This window comes from Xiphophorus hellerii, chromosome 3 (genome assembly GCF_003331165.1).
Source record: "Xiphophorus hellerii strain 12219 chromosome 3, Xiphophorus_hellerii-4.1, whole genome shotgun sequence".
In the NCBI taxonomy this organism is placed as follows: domain Eukaryota; kingdom Metazoa; phylum Chordata; class Actinopteri; order Cyprinodontiformes; family Poeciliidae; genus Xiphophorus; species Xiphophorus hellerii.
This window is the reverse complement of record NC_045674.1, coordinates 27,814,739-27,836,030: the sequence shown is the minus strand read 5'-3', so window position 1 is coordinate 27,836,030 and position 21,292 is coordinate 27,814,739. Positions and strand designations below refer to the sequence as shown.

Genomic DNA, 21,292 nt, shown 5'->3' with positions numbered 1-21,292 from the left:
GTCTAAGGCAAGTCATCCGGGGTCCCTTTTTGACTCCTGGAGAAGACTACATCAACACTAGTGCTGCGCTTCACTTGCCTTGGAAGATCTCATTTATTTTATTGACATCACATGCAAATTGTGCGAGTTCCACTTTCAAGTCGGAAAACTGGGGGATTTAGTAATTCTTGTGGTCAGAGACCAGGCTAATCACCATCAGTGATGCAAGTCCGGCAGCAGATTTCTCTCACTTTTATGGAGTAAGACTTTAAGAGCACATTCAAAAATATGCATTGTGGCAGCACTAACGCAACACAAAATGAACCACCATGTTTGTTTCTGCAACTCTCCAGATTTTTCTTCCTTTCTTTTTTTTTTATATGTGCGGAGGCTTGAATTTGAACTTTTCAGGCACAGCTATGACAACACCCACTGGATCAGTCAAACAGTGCTTTAAAATTCTCTTTACACTTTTTAAAAGGGAAAATATCTCATTCAGGCAACATATAGGAAACACTGACTGCTGCTGAAGCTCATGTTTCCTGGCATGGGGTTTTATGGAAGAACACATATAAAAGCCGCGATTAATGAACACTCTGTTGACTTTTCTCTTATCAGTATTAAGGAGGGTCTCATTTCAACATGAGGCTGACCCAGTTTTGAACTGGTTTGCTCCATGAAAAACAAAACAAAAAAAACATCTGCAAATTGACCTGAAGGGAAAATAATGTGTTTTAAGGGTGAAGTTAACATTTGTTTAAACAACCATACATGTACACACGTACGATCTTAAAAAGGACTTTTTGTACCCTAATCCTAACCTAAACTCAATCCATACCTTAGTCCTAAACCTAACCCCAAACCAGCACCTCTTCCTTTGGGGTATGGGATTTGGGTCCCAGAAGGAACAGTGGGTACTCACAGCGTAAGTATTTGTTGGAAAAATATCAGGATGATGTTTTTGAGCCTATTAAATAACACTTTTCCATAACATGTTACAAGTTTTCATGACTTGCGTGAACTTTATGTATCTTTTCGACTTTGGTCATTCTATTCATACAACTTCAGAGTAATAATATTTAGCAAAGTCAGACTCCAAAACTGAACTAACTTTGCTGTTTGCGAGTCTCACCAGCCGTCAACGGGAAGAAGATGAAGATGTTAGATCTTAGTGGTTAGCGTTCTTTAGTGGTTTGGCTTCTGCTGATATTTATGCATTTAGAAGTTTAACTTTAGCTATATTTTTTTTGTATTTAGCATTAGCTTCAGATACATTTTTTTGTATTTAGTATTAGCTTCAGATATTTTTGTGTGCGTTTAGCATTAGCTCCAGTATTTGTTTTGTTCTTAACAGTTTAGCATCCGCTTTGTGCAGTTTTTAAAAATATGTTTAGCAGCTTAGCTTTAGCAGAGAAAGCACTTTGTTTTATGTTTGGTGGTCTAGAATGAGCAAATTATGATTTGACGCAAAATATTCCTGTGGTTTAGTGCAAAAATAAATGTTCCTTCCTTGATCATCATGGCAGTCATATTGAATTTTTCAGTTGCTCATAATTTTTCTCTTTTTTTTTAATTTTTACAAAACGTTCCTGGGATCTGTGCCAAGTAAGGTTCTTGTATCCACATGTGAAAGACTTTGCTGAAATATTGAATTATGTGGTGATAAATAAAATATTTAACTACATGGCATTTACATGTCCCAAATCAATTGAGCCTGTGTAGTTCAAGGGTTTGGATCAACTCTACTAAAACAAGGGTGATGCTCCTAAAATAGCTTTAAAAGAGCCACATAAAACATCTGCTTTGGCTTCCACACACCACACACACACACACACACGCCCACACACGCCCACACACACGCCCACAGTCAACCTTGACCAGAGTAATAAAGGAATGAAATGAGTGTTTCAATTTGTAGTCCAAGTTTAAAGAGACCCTGCAGCAATAACTGCAGAAAGACAACACAGTTAAAACGGAATATATTAGTACAAGAGCTGGAGGTGGCAAACATTTGACTTTTCCAAATGGAATTTAATTCAACTCAACAACTTTTCCTTATTTTAGGTTTGAAAGCCCAGATCGTTTTTTTTATTTTTTTCAAGGCTGAAGACATTTTATACATGCTGAATTCATTATGTTTAAATCACTGACACTGCAACATTGTCCTCTTGTCCCAGAGCACTGCAAGTTCCCGTCAAAGTCATCAGAGGACTTTGTGGCCAACCTGAGTGACATGTGCTGGATACATTTTGAGCTTAATGCTGCTAAAACACCACAAGGTTGGCCCTGAAACTGCAAACCAGACTCTGTGCGACTCACCCAGAATATCAGATAAGCTCTAAAGGATATTTAGCAACTCCCTGTTTTCTAGTGTGGGCTGGTGAAATATTACCACTGCTAACCAAAATTTGGCATAGCAGCCAAACAAGCTCAGCTCTGTAATTTTGTCCTCTGTGAAGATGTGAAGTCCTGTGACGCAAAGGCGACAGTAATTCTCAACCGGCATGTTGTTATGAAAAGGAGGGAAAAGATTTTGGAACAAATGATTAGAAATGCACATTTAGTGTCATCGTTTAGGAGTTGGTGTGTACCACAAAACAGATTTCATACACACTATCAGCTATCAGAAAATATATTTCAGTGTTGTTAAGTTATTCTGTCTCCATACACGTAGAGCTATGTGTAGTGACAGATAGCTAAATGGGTGTCTGACTCCGACATGAAAGTAAAGTAGACGTATATTTACTTGCTTGTCTGCATCTCTACAACTTCATTAGCAATGTTTCCATGACAACTCTGTGTAACTGCAAATAAAAACATAAAAATGAACCCATAATACTATACAATCATTCGTCTTAAATGATTATTACTTAAAATTGCCTGTGGCCAAATGAGACTAAACCATTATTTACTTACTACTTACTCAAGCTAAAATTAAGAAAAACAATATACAACTTACAAACAAAGCTTCTCCACTTGCTTTAGCAAGACACTTCTACCTTGCTTTAGCGCTTTTTTGCCCCTCTTTCATGATGAGAACACTGTATTTCTTATTTTAAAACATTTAAAAAATGATACATTTTAGACCACAGCTTGAAGGCTGCTATGGCGTGTGGATTTAGCATGTTCCCCTTTATACATGAGTTTTTGCTCACTAATGTTCTCTTACGAACCTCCAAGGCCTTTGCAGAACAGCTGTATTTATCCTCAGGTGAAATTACTTGCAGGTGAATTCCATTCATAAACCAGGTGACTTCTATATAGTTTGAAAATCCTTAAGTCCTTTCCTTCTCCTGTGAAATCCGGACAGGTTTTTTTTTTTTTTTCTAAGTGTTTTGTCTAACGACTGGATCTTTTACTCAACTTCCCCCTAAACTAAATGCACATTTTCATTGTGCATTCCTGTGCTTCAGTAAACATAGTTTTCGACATCATAAAACTTGTGAGTCTTGAGCAAATTTTTGACTCGCAAGTAAAGTTTTTAAAGCCGCAAATTCAACATGTCTGCCTACTCCTTTCACAAAACATCAGTGAGTTGACAGACCCAAATCAACACAAAGAGAAACTTGTCTGGAAGGTAGAAAAAACGCGGACGGATGCTGCCAGTCGAGCTTTTAGGCTGACAGAAACAAGCCTTACCAAAAACCTGAAACGAATACTCCTGCAGTGATTTTAGATTTTCCAATGGAATCAACGGAAAAGAAAAAAAAAAAAAAGTGAACTTTCTCCCAACCACCTGGCTGTCCTTGCAGAACACCACACACACACGGAAACATGTGGCAATGTGAATTTGCAATGGCCCATAAAACTTCAGGTCGCACACGATCCAGCCAGGTAGTCTCAACTGGGAAGACAGCTCATAAAAGCGTATATTTAGCTTGATTGCTTTCCATGTTTATATAGTAAATTGTACCACTGCAGTGGATTTCAGCTGAGCATTAAATGCTACATCATTTATTGAACTTTGGAGGAAAGGAAGGGAAAGATAGGCAGGGAGACGGGCGACGGCTCAACTGTGCTCTGAAATTTTGTTGCCGTCACTAGCTGAAGATGTTTAAACGGTCATAAGCCGTATAGTTTTACGCGAGTCATCAAAACCCAGGTTGGAATGACTTCCAAAATGTCTGACGAGGTCCAAATCAAACCGGAACCTGACTTTCTAAGTCTCCTTTACATCATTGACATAAAAACAACAAATGTCATGAAGTTTTGTGGTCAGTTAGCGCAGTATCTGTGATATCCATATCTGGCAGATATGGAAGACATTTTGTACACGTCTGTAAATAAAATCAAATGAAATGTCTCCTCCCAAACATTTACAGTAACTGAGTTTCCACTACAAACATGTGAAAAACTTTGCCGATATTCCACTAATGTAAAGAATAAAACACAGTTTTGCAATTTTGGTGTTTCCATTAAACAAGAAACACAATTAAAATCATACGTGAATAAATTTGTTCGTGTGACAAGTCATGAAAAAAAACACACATCGTCCTCCTACCGCTTCCTGTTGTCTTGTTCGTCTTTTACGGCAGGAGAAAAAGCCGGTTGCTGATCACGACTCGTGTGATGCGAAAAAAGCAGTTTTATGAAATAAAATTTATTTTAATATGACCCAAAGATCACCTAACACAAAAACGTTTTATAAAAAACAAAAAAAAACAAACAAACCATGAGTTGCTTTTCAAAATTGCCCTGCTTCCATTAAGCCAAGTTATTTTTGGAATTCCAATTTGCTTAATTATATGGTGTGAATGGAAATGCAGCTAGTGTTATTCTGTGTGTGGCCTTGCAACGTCTTAAGATCACATCCTAAAAAAAAACAAAACCCTAATCTGTAGAGTTGGAACGCTTCATCATGCGGCATGTGTCCTTTCAGAGGAGGCCAAGTCGCCTTCAGCCGATACCTTTCATTAGAGGCTTAAAACTTCCTGCAGCTCACCCTCTGATTTCATCAAATCACACTCCTCAAGACTTCCCATGGCTGCTTGCAACGCAGTCCTCATCGCGCTAATAACTTAAACATCACTTCACTTGTTTTGCGTTTCCAGACTCTCGGCGGTATGTTTCACATTCCTCAAAGTTTTCCACATTTCCTCATTTTACAGCCTCAAGCTTTGAAGTTTTTGAATGAGGTTTAAGTGCTACAAAAACACTTATTTTTTACTCACAACAAAATTGTGAATAAAAAAATAGGAAAAATAGTTGGGGGGGAGGTTATTTTAACTATAAATAACCCATTTAGTAGACTCCACCAATTAGAAATTTAATTGCAGGATAAATGCAGCTGTTCTGAGAAGACTTTGGAATCAAATGTTGATATTACAGCTGATTTTTTATGGTTCCCTGCTGAACATCTAAAGGTTTTTATTTGTCCAATTTCTCTAGTTTCCCTTAAAAAAAATAGTGCTTGACATGCATGACAGGTTGATTTTGTTCTCCTTTAAGTAGAGCCCTTCCTTCCTTTCTTCCATGTGTTAGATACTGTATGTCCCCTGTGAGGTTTGTTGCAAACTCCATAAGAGTCATCTCATGGCTTTTTTATTAATTTAATCAATAAATAACTATCTGAAGTTGCGACAAAATCTTTGCTTTGAGGTTGTAACCCTGGTTTCTGCTAGCTCACCCAAAATGAAGACTTTTGTTCCTCTCATTAGCTAGATAATAAATTATAGACTTCTTCTGTTTTTATGTCTGTCTGGGGATATTTCTGCTGTTGTTTGTCACTGCTCTTTAACCATGACAAACAACAACACTTTGTCTAATTCACTTTGTTTGTCAAGGCTCTCTGGTCGTTACAAACAAAGTGAATCAGTTTATTTTAGTTACAACCAGAAGGGTTTTAGCTCAGATCCCATAATGACACAAATTAGTCTCTGATACTCGTTTGTTAGTATGATTTAAAAGCTAAATTTTGTTTTATTTTGTTTTGCCAATTCTGATGTTGGTCCCATTAAACTCCATTTACGGAGATATCTAGGCCTTGTGCACATATAGCTGGGTCTCATAAAAATAAATATCTCAGCCACACCTTTTTAACAAATGCGGTAGACACAGAACTGCTTCAGAAAAGTTTTTAGTCACATGAACCCGCGTAGGGGGGCAGTGTAGAGCAAAGCTAAAACCGATGTCAGCCAATCGGATTGCTTCACAACAACCACGACTTCCTGTTAGGAATTAAACGTGGAAACAGGAGGTTCATTTGTGTGGACCGATGTATAGGTTTAACTACTTTTTAATAGCGTGTTATAATAAAGTTACGAAACACGGCTCGGGAATTATGTCAAAGCAAGTATGTGGATATGTTGGTGCAATTTTTATCGCAGACTTTGGTTGGAGTTTTTATAAACAATTCTGTTTTGTGGTATAAAGCAGTTTTTTTTGTGCGTGGATGAAGGGCCAAAATGCATAAAAACGTATCATTTTCCCAGATATCTGACCAAGTCTGGTCTGGGTCTTAGATTTGATCATGAAATCCCCGTCAACACTTACTGAGTTAAGTGTTAACGTGATTTAAATTCACACCGGAAATGAGAGACACACCAGGGAACACCAATACATTGTTCACTTGAAAACAGCTCCAGATACCCGTTTTGGCATGACTTATTCAGCCTTTTATGTCATTGTAGAGGAATTTCTGCTCTATTTTCTTCATAGAGTTGTGCTGTTGCAGCGGTGTTTTCACCAAACACGGTGTTTCTATATGCACGTTACTTGATTGTCAGTAATTTTTCCCACTGCAGAAAGCTAAGTTTCCCTTCCCTGTCTCTCTACAAACTTGGAAAAAGAAAAAGATAGCACTTGTCCTCGCCCTCTGAGTATCTGAGTGCCTGGCTGGTTTTTATTTTTCCAGATCCTGACAGACAGCTGGAGAAGTCAGCCAACTTTTCAATCTCAGAGAGGGAATCCACCCCTGGGATACTCACGTCCATAATTCTCCATCAGCCAGATTTGTGTCACTTCCTTCAAAAGCTCTCAAACAGGCAGTCTTTCTCTGAAAAGAGCATTATTGGTTTATTTAGACGGTCTACGTGAAGCAGCGTCATGGAAACGCAACCTCGCAAATGACTCAAGCAAGCAGAAGAGCTTTCATCCTGAACCCGGGATTATTTTTCGACAACAAAAACATCATCATTTATCACCGGTTAAAACTTCCAGCTATCAAACAAAATACAGAAGCTATATTTACGACGAGAACAGACTTCAACTGTGATAAAAAAAATAAATAAATAAACTTTTTCTTCTAAAAACCATGCTGGTTAAAGGGCAAACAAATTAACAAAAATTAGAATGTCTAAACTTCCCGTGATATCCCAACGCTACGTTCCTCCCTCCGACGCATCTGAAGATCAGAGAGTCGGCCATGTTTTGACTCTTAATGGCGCTTGACCTTTGGCCTCCTGCGCACGGCCGGTTGTCAGAGTGTTTGGTCTCAGTTCAGCAGATTAACTGGTAAAGTCAGGCAGGACAAGGAAGGACCGCTGCTTCCACACAGAAAGTCTTTATACCTGAGAGGCTGTGATTAGAGGGCTAATCTGCTACCATGGTGGTCCGGAGAGGCACACATGCACACGCACGCCCACACACACACTTAGTTGAACATATGGTGACTTCTGTAATCCATTAAGAGGATATCTACGGAGTAAAAAGTCCTGTGAGTAAAAAGTCAAATAGAAACTGAGCTGCTTTCCTGTTATTGTGTTTTTTTGTAAACAAATAAGGAAATGCTCAATCTTTTAACACACCAGTATAAAATGATCAGCAGCAGGACTTTGTGCAATGTTATTCTGCTAATAATATGACCTTATTCTCAAAATATTATAATTTTATTCTCATAATTTAAAGACAAATTTTCTTAGTCTGGCCGTAACACTCGTAAAAATCCAACAAAAAAAAATACAAGAAAATATGTTTTTCGTAGACTACAAACAACATTGTCTAATTTTGTTGCAAATCTATTTCCACCTTTATTAAACATGTTCATATCATGAATAAACTGTGCATGCTCTGATCTGAATAGGTTGCCTGATATGCTTCTCTGAGTACTATAACATAAAATGATGAGTGCAGGGTTCAAGCCTTCCACCTGTGACCAATTGTTAACTATTTTTAGAGAAGGTGCAAAGGCAACGTCACACAGAGTGAGTGAAATAATTCACTGAAAACAAGAACTTTGCAATTTTTCAACAAACTTTCAACACAGTTCCTGGTTTTAATCACCATTTGCTTATTTTAACAGTATTTGGTTAACTGCAGCCATATTGTCAAAAATACAGGTTCAGGATATTGTTATGAGATTGGAATTATTAATGAGTTTTAATAGATCGAGTAAGAATAAATGTTGCTGATTCTTCCGTTTTAAGATAATATTGGAGAAGTTTCCACGCAGATGTGCTTTTATCAAGGATATTTATAAGACAACTGCTCAGACACTTGCAGATAATGGCAGTCGGTGGACAGTGAGGCATGCTGGGAGAAGATTTGATTGATTCAAGTCGACAGCAGTGCTTTCCCAATAAGGAGGAGCGTAACTCCCACCCATGGAATAATCTACGATCCATCAGGGTTAGAAAGGAAACAGAGATATTTTTCACCTGAGTCATCCTTGATATTGTTCTTTTCCTGAGCCTGCTTTGCTTTTCTCCAGTTTACTAGTATTTTTCTGAAAGGAGGTCATTTTGTGCTTATTTTGTTTCAAGGAGATATGTATAGATTAAAAAAACATAAATAAAAAGTTGTAAATTTTCAGAGAGTGGGCCACGGCGTGCATCCTTTTCCAAACACGAACTGTTTGTTAAGTCTGCTGCTCAGAGCGGCAGGTGACTCGGCGAGCTTGTAAAATGAAAGCGATTGCCATCGGTAACCTACATCCAAAGATGCCGACTCTGAACAGAGGCAGAAACGGTTTGAGTGGTAGTTGCTTTAACGAAACTGGGATCAATAAATAAAAACTGGTAGTGTATGAGAACAGCGAAACGAACTATGTGTGTTCTGATATTTGTTTAGGTTTAACAAAACAACTCGGAATAAATTTAATTCAACTTCATTTTATTTTAAATGGATACAATTGTCCAGAAAACTGGAATATTTTACTCACATCAAGCATATGAATTTGATTTCCCCACACATTCCTCCAAGCACTTGTGTTGCATCTTTTGTTGTGAGATTTTGTGAAAATAATACAATAATTGTCAGTTTGTTTATTGCTATATCATATTACTAGATTTTTTAAATTAATTATTTTGTGTTGCATCACTGGATATACGTCTTTTGTGTCATTTTATAGCAAAATTAAGTAACTATGTTACCTTCAGTTACAAAAATGTTATATATATTTTTGTATATAACATTCTTTTAATATTCTTGTAATATCTTACAAGAATTTTGACCCCTTGAAATGGCCTCTGTCTTTTTAAGAAGCTCCTGCACTTTCTCCTACAGGACATCATAATTCTTCCATTATACTGTTTACAACCATTCTTAGTTGAGTTGGAGTGAAAGGTAGTTTGCATGATGAGGTGCAGTTCCATCAGGTGTTTGTTAATTGCTGCTGCTGCTAGTCTAGAGGAGCCGAGTAGAGGAGGAGCAGGCACAGGCGAGGTCTGCTCTGTGAGGAAGAAGCCCCGCTTGGAGAAAATAAATGGCATTTTGCGAGAACGAACGTTTAGGCACCCCGAATGGTTGCCATGGGAGATTCAAGGATTTCTTGAACATGCATGAATGAATCAAAGCAACACTCTAGGTATATTTTTGATGAGGGAATGATATTATAACATGATGTAAAGCTTAAAAAACATAAATTTTACATAATGCCACGGAAGAGAAATGGCTTGACTGAAATTTGTTGGGGCTTGTCAGAAATATACCAGCTGGATTCTGGTTAGCAGACCCCTGCCCAAATTGAAAAAAGAAAGAAAAACAAAAAAACACTACCTATAGAAGCTGTGGGATCTGGCAGAAGTACCTGCTCACATGCACAACCACTGAGGCGGAGTGTAAAAGCTGACTATTCCAGCCAGCTGAGTGTGAGAAGAGGGAAAGCAGGATGGAAATAGTTTCCAGTAAGTTCTGCGTGGATGGAGAAACGGAGAGATGTTGGGTAACAGCGCTGTGCGCATGGGAGAATTTGGTTTGCCAAGGAATTTCTAATAAAGCTATTTGGGCTTCATTAGGAAAACCCGTCATTCCACAACTAATCATAAGCACAAGAATAGCATGAATGAAATCATCACCAAACAAAGCAGCACCACTGCAGAGCGGATGGCCAGTTGGGGGAAAATCCTCAAACATCTGTGACTATTTGGAACCTTGATATATTCCTAAGGCATGCCGTGTTTCAAAGGACTGTCAAGATCTTTGGTTTTAGTGAATAGGCTTCTGGATTCCAAGAATATCTTTAAAAGGTTAGCTGGACTGTATTCCCAGAATATTCATCCTTTTAATCGTTTAAAACAGCAGTAAGTGTGCCGTAAGCGAGACCGAGAGGGTTCAAAACACAATGGGGTGGTCTTTCTCCTTTGAGGCTAATTAGAGTAAAAACACTCAACACCTCATGAATCTGGTTAACAGCAGGGAGCAGATCCGAGTAAAACACATTGTAGCCCTGAATACACCACTGGCAGGGGCAGTGGGGGGCGTGGCTATCAGCTGGTTGCTGCTGCCGGGGGTTTTGGAGGAGTTGCTGTCAGGGAAAGACGTGGACCAGATAGGCAAACACAATTTTTTAAAAATGGTTTTGACACGTGTGTGTGTGAGTGAAGGTGTGGGAGAAGAAAATTTCATAACTCTGACCAAGAATGTACTTTTTCCAATTGAGACCAGGGGTCCCTTGATTTCACTCGGATATTGTTCCCTCTGTTCTCCATTAATTTCCAAACTGCAACTTTGCTCACAGGAACCCAAACACACTCTTTACTTTGAGGTCCTTTAGCATCTTTTGTGCTCTCATGACATCTTTTGGACTTATGTTGAACAAAAGTTCCGTTTTGTTCAGTTTTTATTTAACTTGATGTCAAGGGATAAGTGCGATGTAAGTAGTTATTTATAGTTTATTTTTTTAAGCGAGATATTGTTTCTATCAGGAGAATTGCACTCAAATGTTTTTGTTTCATTGTCATAATAACAATAAATATTCTATACTAATCTGGCTCTACCTCCATCTGAAAATGGAAAGTGTATGGCACAACTGCTAACCTACCAAGAAATCTGAGCTAACAGATGTAGCAGTAAAGGGGATTAATCAGAGAAACAGACACAACTCAGGTAAATCTGGAGGAGATACAGAAATCTACATGTCCTTTGTCAAAGCAAGGAACCCTGCTCTCACTTCCAAATGAATGAACGCAGTCACATTTCATTGAACATTGCTTTCTTAAATCAAATACTGATTCAACAAAACAACTCAACACAGAGCCAGAGAGTCTAGTTTCAACATAAGTTGGGGAAACTATTGTTTTAATTGATAAGTGCAATCAGAAATGTCTTAGCCAGTGTGTTTATACATTTACACAATGTCAAAAATGACATTTGCCGTCATTCAAAGACTGCATGTTTCCCTAACCAAAGTGTTCATGATGTGCTATCAAATTTGTGTGGCCTACCACTGGGTGATTTCCTAACCTCCCAAGTGGGAGTTTGAACTCATGTGGTAAAGGTTTGTCATGTTTTCCCACTTTCCTTTGTTATACTAACAAGAAAAAAAAACAACAGGTTCTCACCTCAAAGGAATAAAAGCTGGCAGCAGCTCCTGCATGATAAATCGGTTCCTACCAGTGGACTCCATGCGCTGCGTTTGTCAAGAGGCTGGCATGACCAGTGGAATGATTTTTGCCATTACACATGCAGCGACACAAGTGTAATGGCAAAACAGAACAAGGAGTACTGTACAGCAATTAATAAAAACCGGGTGGGGCCACACTCCCAGGAACTAAACAATGGGAGAAAGTAACAACACATCCTTTCTTTTGAGAGCAAGGCATGCTTCTGATGTTACCAGGTTTAAACGACACACCAAATGGAGGTAAATACACTGGACTAAAAGTTTAATATAACATCAGGGAAGAGATGCAACTCCAATAATGATGAGGATTTGACAGCAAATGTCTACAAAACATGAAAACGTGGGAGGTGTTAAGCACCACCTAGTTAGACTGGACAGTAGGCTGCAGACGTTTGGATTCACAAGAATGAAACAAGATAGTTCCAATGTTGTTTGGGAAAACCCAACAATGAGGAATCGTCCAGTTGAAGTCTGATCAATCTTTGGAATTTCAGGTTTGAATCACAGACGCGCAAGTTCAGACTCAGTGGGAAACAGTGAACTAACCCTTCGTTTAGCACTTTAGCTCCACAGCAGATGCTAGCCTTTGTGGTTTATGCAGCTAATGGTTAACCAGTGGGCTGCACAGTTGGTGGAGCTGTTGGCTCGCAGCAAGAAGGTCCTGGGTTCGATTCCCGGCCTGGGGTCTTTCTGCATGGAGTCTGCATGTTCTCCCTGTGCATGCGATGGTTCTCTCCTGGTACTCCGGCTTCCTCCCACAGTCCAAAAACTTGACTGTCAGGTAAATTGGTCTCTCTAAATTCTCCCTAGGTGTGTGTGTGCGGTGTTGTGTGTCCTGTCTGTTTCTATGTTGCCCTGCGACAGACTGGCAAATACGCATTTTGTATCGCATTAAGAAAGGTCGATGGAAATGACAAAATTTGAAACAATTTCTTCACTATAGGCACAGAACTCTGAAAAAAATTCTAAGACCAGCTCGGCGGGGAGGTATTTGCTCCATGCTAGTTTGCAACTCTACATCTTTGTTTATGACCGCCGTACTTAACACTAACACCTGACAAAATTATACTTTAAGTAACCTGGTTGACTTGCTCCAAAGCAGTAGATGGAAACACGGCTAATTCACATTTTCTTAAACATTCTAAAGGTTCGCTCAAAATACTCGAGACAATTGGGAGGAAACATGGGAAGACAGTTTACATTTGTGTCTTCGGTGACCGTTTCCTTTCTCTACCCAAAATGCTACTTTGCAAATAATTTAAAATCAGTCAAAACATGAACAACTTCCTGGCTTACTTAAAAATAAAAGCCTAAAACAGAAATACAACAAGGTGGCATAGTGATATTTTGTGGTTTTTCGAAAGACACATGCTTACAGCAAGTGGATAGCAAGACAAACTTCATGCAGATAAAGAACATATTGACATTTTGATATTACTAGATCTTCTTGCATGCACACAGAACACCTGTCAGATGAGCAGAAAAGACAAACTGAGGAAAGGAAGATGAAATCGAACCAAAACACTTTAAGAAAACCAAATACCGGGACAGTAAATCCTGACCTATCCTAATGGACCATCAAAAAGCTGAAGAGTAAAGCTATCGCCAGGAATGTGATCTACCTTGGTCTTCTAAAGATGAGGCCATACTGCTGGCAGGCCAGGCCCACAGTGGGAGTGTAAATAATAGGCATGAACCTCTCCACATCCGATGTTATGAGTCGGTAGAAGAGCTTCTCGTTCCGGTCCATGAGCCCGATCAGGAACACGTACCTGCAAGAGTCAGAGGATGAAGAGAATCTGTCAAACCTTAACGCTCTCTGCATCTCAGTGATGACATTTGCTAGACCGAATAACTTTTTTTTCCCCCTCTTTCTTATACTCAGACGTCCATAAGGGTGCAATCACTATACCGTACAGCAAAAACGCTGCGTGAGTGAACTGCACTCAATTCCGATTTATGCAGAACAATTATTTTTAATGCCGTTTTTGTATTACTTCCAAATGACTGAAAACACATACAAGATGAAAGTGGACCTGCAGACATGTGACACAAACTCTTTGTTCTATAGACCGAGTGGGAAATGAAGGCATGTGTGTGACCTAAATTAAGCGCTGTTTGCCAGAAAGGACTCAGTTCCTAATCAGGGAGGTTTCCATAAAGCCATGAACACAAGGTGCCTGTTGTTGAGAGGAGGAGCAGCATGCAGGCTTTGTCTGTTTTAGCTTAGGCTCCACCAGCTGCTCTTTGGAGATCTGCTACATCAATATATATTTAAAAAGGTCAATTAAAAAGGTAAATAAAATTAGCATTAGAAAACAAAAAACTTGTTTTTGCATCTTATTTCCTTACCATCTGCTTTATGGCTGTTAACTAAACAGCAAACTGATGAAAGATTTCTGTTATATGGAATAACAAGATCAAACATGCCGTTTGCAAAAACCCAAAGTCTGTCTGCTGAGGGAAACCAAAGGCTGTGATGGACGGACAACAACCAACTGAGGTTTAAAGGGGTAACATTATGTATTTTATAGCACAATCAAGTGACTATCTTACCTTTAGTTGTCATGAAAATTCTTTGTATGTCAAATATTACTTAAAGGAAATTTGATTTTGTAATTTAGCACCTTGAAACTGGGCCTTTGTCTCTTCAAACGCTCCTGCTATTTCTGAAACTCCGCCTCCAGGAAATCATCACAACATTGCTCCTCTATTAACTCTTCAACATCTATTAGCGATGTTACACTGAGACATACTGTAGCTCGTATAATGAGCTCAGCAGATGCGCTGATCTACCAGATGTTTGCTAATTGCTGCTGGCTAGTCTGAAGGAGCTGAAACTGAAGCTGGAGCTGCATCTCAAAGGTTTAGCTAGGTCTACCCAAGTGTTTTGGGTAGACCCAAGACATTAAAGGATTTCTCAAACATGCATGAAAGAATCTTGGCAACACTCCAGGTATGTTTTTGATGAGGGAATAACATTGTAACATGATGTAAGGCTAAAAAAAGTTGATTTTACATAATATTCCCCCTTGAAGGCAGGGTGTCAAACTCCAGTCCTCAAGGGCCGCTGTCCTGCAACTTTTAGATGTGCCTCTGCTGCACCACACCTGAATAGAATAATTAGGTCATTAGCAAGGCTGTGGAGAACTGATCTATGCAAGGAGGAGGTGATTAAGCCATTTAATTCCAGTGTTTTGTACCTCTGGCACATCTAAAAACCTAAGTTGGGAGGTGGTGATATTATTCCTACATGAGAGTTATAACTTTTACAACTTTTTCAGTAAATGGAATACAGCCTGAATCACCACATCACTGCAGATTGCTACTGCTAAATTGTGTGCTGGGGACTGTTAAACAAAAAACAGTGGGGAATTATAAACCATGGTGGGTACTAGTCTGCCTCGGAAAGAGCAAGAGACACACACCACTGCATTATGAAACAGTACGATAAGAACATGCTGATGAATTTTGGCTTTTGAACATCAGCTGCTTCATTTTAGAGCTGCTGTGGAATATATTTCCTTTTTTTTTTGCACTAATTACATGCATATGTCTTCATTACAGTTTGGAATCCACCTCTCCTGATAGCAGAGTGGTCACGCCATCAATCAAGATCATAACCATGAGCTTGCTGTGCGAATCTCCTAAAATATATCCAATAAAAATGTGAGACAACTTATGAAAATAAAACTGAAAGCCCATATTTTGAAAAGTCATCTAAATAAATGATGGCATCCAGCAGTCGGTACCAAAGCAGAGCTGCTTTGAAAACGGACAGTAGCTTCATTTCCATTGACCGTATAACTGCACAAACTGGAATCACAAAAATAACTTCACTTAATGGAAATGTGCCGGCTTCAAAAAACTATGTGCTAGGATGAGGTTGTTTTTTTTTTTTGGCTGTGTCAAAACTGCGATGGAAACACTTTTTCCGCATCACATGAGATCGAAAAACCGGATGGTACTTCTGGCGAAAACGACAAAGACGATCACAGGAAGTAGAAGGAGGACAATATCGCGACATGCTTTTCAATGACTTATTACATTAACAAACTTATTTGTGTTTTTGACTGTGCTTTTTATTTAATGGAAATACAGCAATTACAAAATTGCATTTTACCGAGATTAGCGGAACATCAACAAAGTTTTGGGCACGTTCATGAGGCAAGTGCAACTAGTGACACTGAAAGCAGGGGAACTGCTGTTTTCAGATTCTGATTGACTGTCGTTTCTACACTTTAAAAAGACAACAGCCCTGCTCCTTTCCACTTTTAAAGTCACTTTTTCTCCCTGAGAAAATGTAGAATGGTGCAGTTTTGGATGAGCATCTGATGATTGAGGGTTGGGTTATGGAAAAGCAAATTTGCTGATGACTTCAGCTGCTTAAAAGAACCCAAAATGAAAGGTTGGCACATTGGTTGTGTAATGCTCGCAGCTAGTGGATATAAAACATGCAAGTTAGCGTGCAAGAAGCTTTTATTTCATCACCTAGGACTTTGTAAAAACAGAGAAGGAGGACTAAATGGAGGAAGAGTGGAAAAGGAGATCAGGGAGCATGAAGTAAAATTTATGGTATGAGAAGACAGATGATCTCAGAGGACTGATAGCTAATCTGCCTTCTGTGTTTTGAAAGGCTCTGCACAAAGGATCTGGTTGTATAAACAGAGGATCAGATGAGATTTAACTCATACACAAGATAACATACGAAGTCTGTTGGAACGCACCGCGACATCCTGGCTGGTTTCGTGCGGAAGTGTCTCACCTGTCCAGGTCGTCCTTTTTCATGTCGTAGTTTTTGAGGACTCTGAGCAGCTGGACGTCCTGGCTGACGAAGCAGGGCGGCACCAGGCCGTGGATCCCCAGCTGGAGACGTTCCTCCAGGGAGAAAGCCATTTCCTGTAAGGACAAACATTATGACAGGATGCAGAGGACGTGTGACGATCACCCACAGACAGCGGCTGGAACCAAACAGGGCCAGCGACTAACTAAATAACTCTCATCTGTTCCAGTGGTGGTGTAAAAGTATTTATACCTCTTTGGAGTTTCTCAATATTTTTTCATGGCAAAATGTTCATAGCAAAAAGTTTCGATCAGTGGCAGTTCCAGACAAGATTTACCGAGGGGGCCAGGGTGGGTTCAGGGTTTTTCATGAAAGCACAGAAGAAAGGATAAAAAAAAAAAGCCAAAACAAAAAAACCCAGCAAATATTTCATTATTTAATATATTAAAGCTTAAACAAATATTTTACATAGTTGTTGAAGCTGTCACTATGTTGTGACAATATAGTATGACTCAGTTAATCTTTGATTAAAAAAAAAAAAAAAAAACATAAAAAAATTTAGCTCCTCTGATTTCTCCCAGTGCTTACTACAAACAACCAATCAGAGCCAGGAGGCGGGTCTTAGCTTTGAAAGCTAAGGCTACTTAGCATAGCCACCAAAGATGGCATTGAAACGGTTTTGCTGGAAAGGTAAACCACCATTTGGTTGGTGGAGGTTGGTTTACCAACCTCCTGTTGGTAAACCAACAGGAGGTTGATTGACAGCTCTAAGGTCCTCCCCCCGGCTCTGATTGGTTGTTTCGTAGGGGAACGGTGAATTTCTTCAGATGAGAATAGCAGCTCAGGAAGGACGTGGAGGAGATCGATCTTTTCATAGATTATCTGTCACATATTATAATATGACAACATGATGACAATTTTAACAAATATGTAAAAAACATATTTTTTAAGATAAAAGTTCCATATTGCATCTTTAAGGAGCCACTTGAAATGCTCTTTCAAGGCCCAGTCGCCCCCACGTCTAGAATCGTCCATGGATTTGTGGATTTTTATGAGAAATACACTGTAGATCTGTCAACAAAAATTTCCCCTTCCGCTATGTATCTCTGCTACTTTTCCAGAGTTAGTTTCACGTGTTTATAGGTTTTGAAGTTACGCCATGCTGAATGAATATCGTCACCTTCCTAAAATAGTGGCCCAAGTCATTTTATTATTATTTTTTTGCACAAAAAGTCATCACCTCTGTGATTTATGCAGCACAAAAAAGACAACAACAAAAAATCACTTTTGGCAAAAAAAAAAAAAGAGAAAAGACTTAAACCATTACTTTTAAGAAGGGGATGATACGATACGACACTAAATTCTGAAAGTGTCTGGAAACATGCTGCACAGATTACTTTTTAAAGGAAGAAACGCAGAACCACAAATATTTCCTTCAGTTCAAAAATTAATTCTGGACATACTTTTTTTTATTATTATTTTATTTTTATTTAAAGTTTGAAAACTCCTATGTATTCAAAAGCAGATGGGGAAAATCCCCGACAAAGCGAGGAACAAAAAGAATGTTCCTCGCTTTATCAAAGCAAGAGTTAAACTTTGCAGGGAGGGAGAGAAATCACTGGCCAAACAGTCTTACAGGACAGGATGTTTATTCTCTGGCATATACTTCAGGGCAAGTAAGACGAACAGCCAGTCAGATTAACTCAACAAGTTACAGGAACGTAGGTGTAATAGTGGTTCAGCACATGTATTGTGTTCCATCAAAATTATGTGTTGCTTCAATGTTTGACGTGTAGTGCAGACAGTTTTCTACACTTTGGCATGCTTCTGATTATCCCTAAGAGATTTAGTTCCCCTACGCTCTCAATTTACAAAAATCTGTACCATAGTAGAGTAAAAGCAAAGTGTTAGATTTTGTTGGGTTTTTTTTACTCTGCAAAGAACCAAAACATGATTCATCTTCAAGTTTGAATGTTCCTCCCAAAATTGTTTAACACTGTCCAACTGAAAAGCTGGAGTTGGAAACTCCCTCGTTAACCTTTTTGTTTTTCTTAAAAAAAGCAGAGTTCAGTTTCATTTAACTACAACCAGGTCTGTAGGATCAAGAGATTTCTTAAGTAAAACCTGTTTGACAACGTGAAGTAGACCACAGAAGGCATCACAGAAATGCACTAATTCAGGAACAGCCTGGAAAAGGTTACAAAGGCATTTCTAAGTTTTTAGGACTCTAGCGAAATACAGTGAGAACTATTATTCGCAGATTGAGAGAACAATTCATGACTTGAAGATACAAAACAAACACACTGGGGAAAACGGTGGGATTGATGGGAAAGTTTCAAGGCCAAAACCACCTACGTCACAGTTGGATTAAAAAAGCACAAATTTTGATTAACCTCAAGACTTTTTGGAAAATATTCTACATTACCTGACACAATCTCTGTCTGATTTTAACATGTGCAAAATGATCTGGGACACTTTCGTGCACCGAAAAAGCAAAAACAGTAGAAGTCTGTGGGAAAGCCAAAACCATTCTCAAAACAAAACAATTTTTCTTTTGAAAAAAATATGTGTATGAGACATACGGTTTAGCTTTTATACGTAAAACACATAGAACATAAAAAGTGGTGTGTTAAGCCGTGGTATGCGGTGTTTGATTACCGCGGCGATAAGGAATTCTGATACATAAACACAATCAGCGGAGGCATGCACTTGCCTGTTTTACTGGACTCCTGACAATCCCAACAGGTTGACATTACACACATTGTTAACATTTCTCCAGCTTGTAACAGAGTGGTACAAATTGATTGGAGAGCCATTTCTTTCTTTAAAGTGAAAAAGCTCATTCTGATCCATTCTTTGTTGGAACACAAGGATTAGTATCTCAGGTTATGCCATCTCTAAATGTGTGAAGGAAAAATGTAAATTTTCGTACACACAAAGCAAACACTTACGTCGCTCTAAAGTGTACGCCGTGAACAGGAATGCTCAGAGAAAAGATTTCTAGTCGCCTCGTAAATCCTCTGACCCGCCAGGTTATTTTTCCCTGAAGGAGCTTTGCTCCAGCCGTGTGTTAAAGAGACCGTTGTTTGCCGACAGTCTGGTGTGATCTCCACTCTCAGAGTCACCGGTTCTTAAACAAACTGCATACAGAAGACGGATACTAACGCAGTCTGACCTTTTTATGGCTTTCTGTCTTGCTCACCTTTGACAACCAGCTGGAAATCATAAAGGAATCCCACACCTGCCGTATCGCAATTGTAACTTTTGGGGCCGCCTCACCTTTGACCTTTTGAGGTTATTCCAAAGAGAGGACACTGATCTCCCTGCGGCCACGAAGCCCACCTGTGCTGTCGCTTACTAATCAACTCATGTGAGGGAAAAGGTTTTTATTCACATACTGACTGGTCAAGAAGAAAGTAATGAAATCTGAAAAAAAGGTCATAAAATCGCTCACAGAAATGGATAAACAAATAAATAGAGGAGGGTAGAAAACCCGGAAATTGTACAAGTAAGAGTAGCACTAATTCAACTCAAGTAAAAAATAGCTGTCAAAGAAATGACCCAAGGGTAAATAAGTATTTCATAAACAGGTGTCTCAAGTACTGAATAACTGATCAAAACATCAATCATTTAATATTTAAAAATGACATCATCAGCCGGGCCAAAATATGAAGTTATGTGGAAATTTTTGTGTCTTAAGGATCAAAATGAATGAATATTTTTCTCTAACCAGTTTCTTTCCATATAAAATGTATGAAGCTTTAACAAAAACCGCAGGTGTGCGCGCGTTTGCGTTTGTGTGTGTGTCTGGCGAATTGTTGGTTAGAACTAGCTTGGTCTTCATTCAGCAGATTACTAAAAGCAGGATGAGCATACAGAAGTTTTACTAAAGTAAGAGTTGCCATACTTCAAAATAAAATTACTCGTGTAAAAGTAAAAAGTGCAGCAAAGCAAAAAATACTCCAAAAAGTACTTTTCTTCTCCCCCGAAATGTAAATGTAATTATGTAAATGTAACTAGTTGCTACCCAACTCTACAAATACATTATAACGTTGGATGCAGAGTGGCGCGGTTGGTAGCGTTGTTCCAACGCAGCAAGGCAGTCCCGGGTTCAAATCCCTTTTAGCAGGAACAGTTTGTGGTTATAATGTAGTAAAATGTGAAGAGATTTATTGGCAATGAATGCAGCTTGAAGGAACACTACCTACCAGAAGCTGACTACCACGAAAAGAATGAAGCCAGGCACTTATAAACTCTGCAACCTGCAATGTTTACAGTCTTTCAAAGCCGCTGGCACTTTAAGCATGTCTGGTTCTGCTAAAACATTTCTGAGGTATTACCAAAAAAAAAAAAAGATGGATATCAAATGCAACACCTAAGAGAAGTAGAGATACAATTAATAATAATAATAACCTAATAAGTTCAGAAAAACTGGAAAAATTCGATTGCAGACTGTAAATATTGTATTATTTCTCTGAAAAAAAAAGATTTAAATCCAAAAAGCGTCAAAGTTGTAGACTGAAGATTTTAGATTTTATCAAAATGACTCAGAGTAAAAAGCAAACACAAACACGCAACAGCAACCAATTTCCATTTGGCAGCACATCTGAAATAATTGGATTATGTGCTTTTTTGACTGTCTGCAGGACACTCTAAACCGAATGATTGTATGTAATTACAAAAACCAACACGGTGTAAATGTCAGCTCACATAAGCAGTCTTAGTAATTTAGCCGACAGGACTAGATCTAT

At 38.8% G+C, this 21,292-nt stretch overlaps 1 protein-coding gene across 2 annotated transcripts in view; it reads right to left on the bottom strand.

Moving 5' to 3' along the window:
* Positions 1–21,292, bottom strand: part of me1 (malic enzyme 1, NADP(+)-dependent, cytosolic) — an 88,411-nt gene that overhangs the window by 36,713 nt on the left and 30,406 nt on the right. Inside the window, exons 2-3 of one of the 2 annotated variants that reach the window (XM_032559184.1) lie at positions 16,524–16,657; positions 13,381–13,530 (exon numbers count right to left, since the gene is read on the bottom strand). In XM_032559184.1, the coding sequence (XP_032415075.1) occupies positions 13,381–13,530; positions 16,524–16,657 (284 nt within the window). Of the gene's footprint in view, positions 1–11,696; positions 11,807–13,380; positions 13,531–16,523; positions 16,658–21,292 lie in introns of those variants that run through there. The other variant, XM_032559185.1, reaches the window with a different exon arrangement.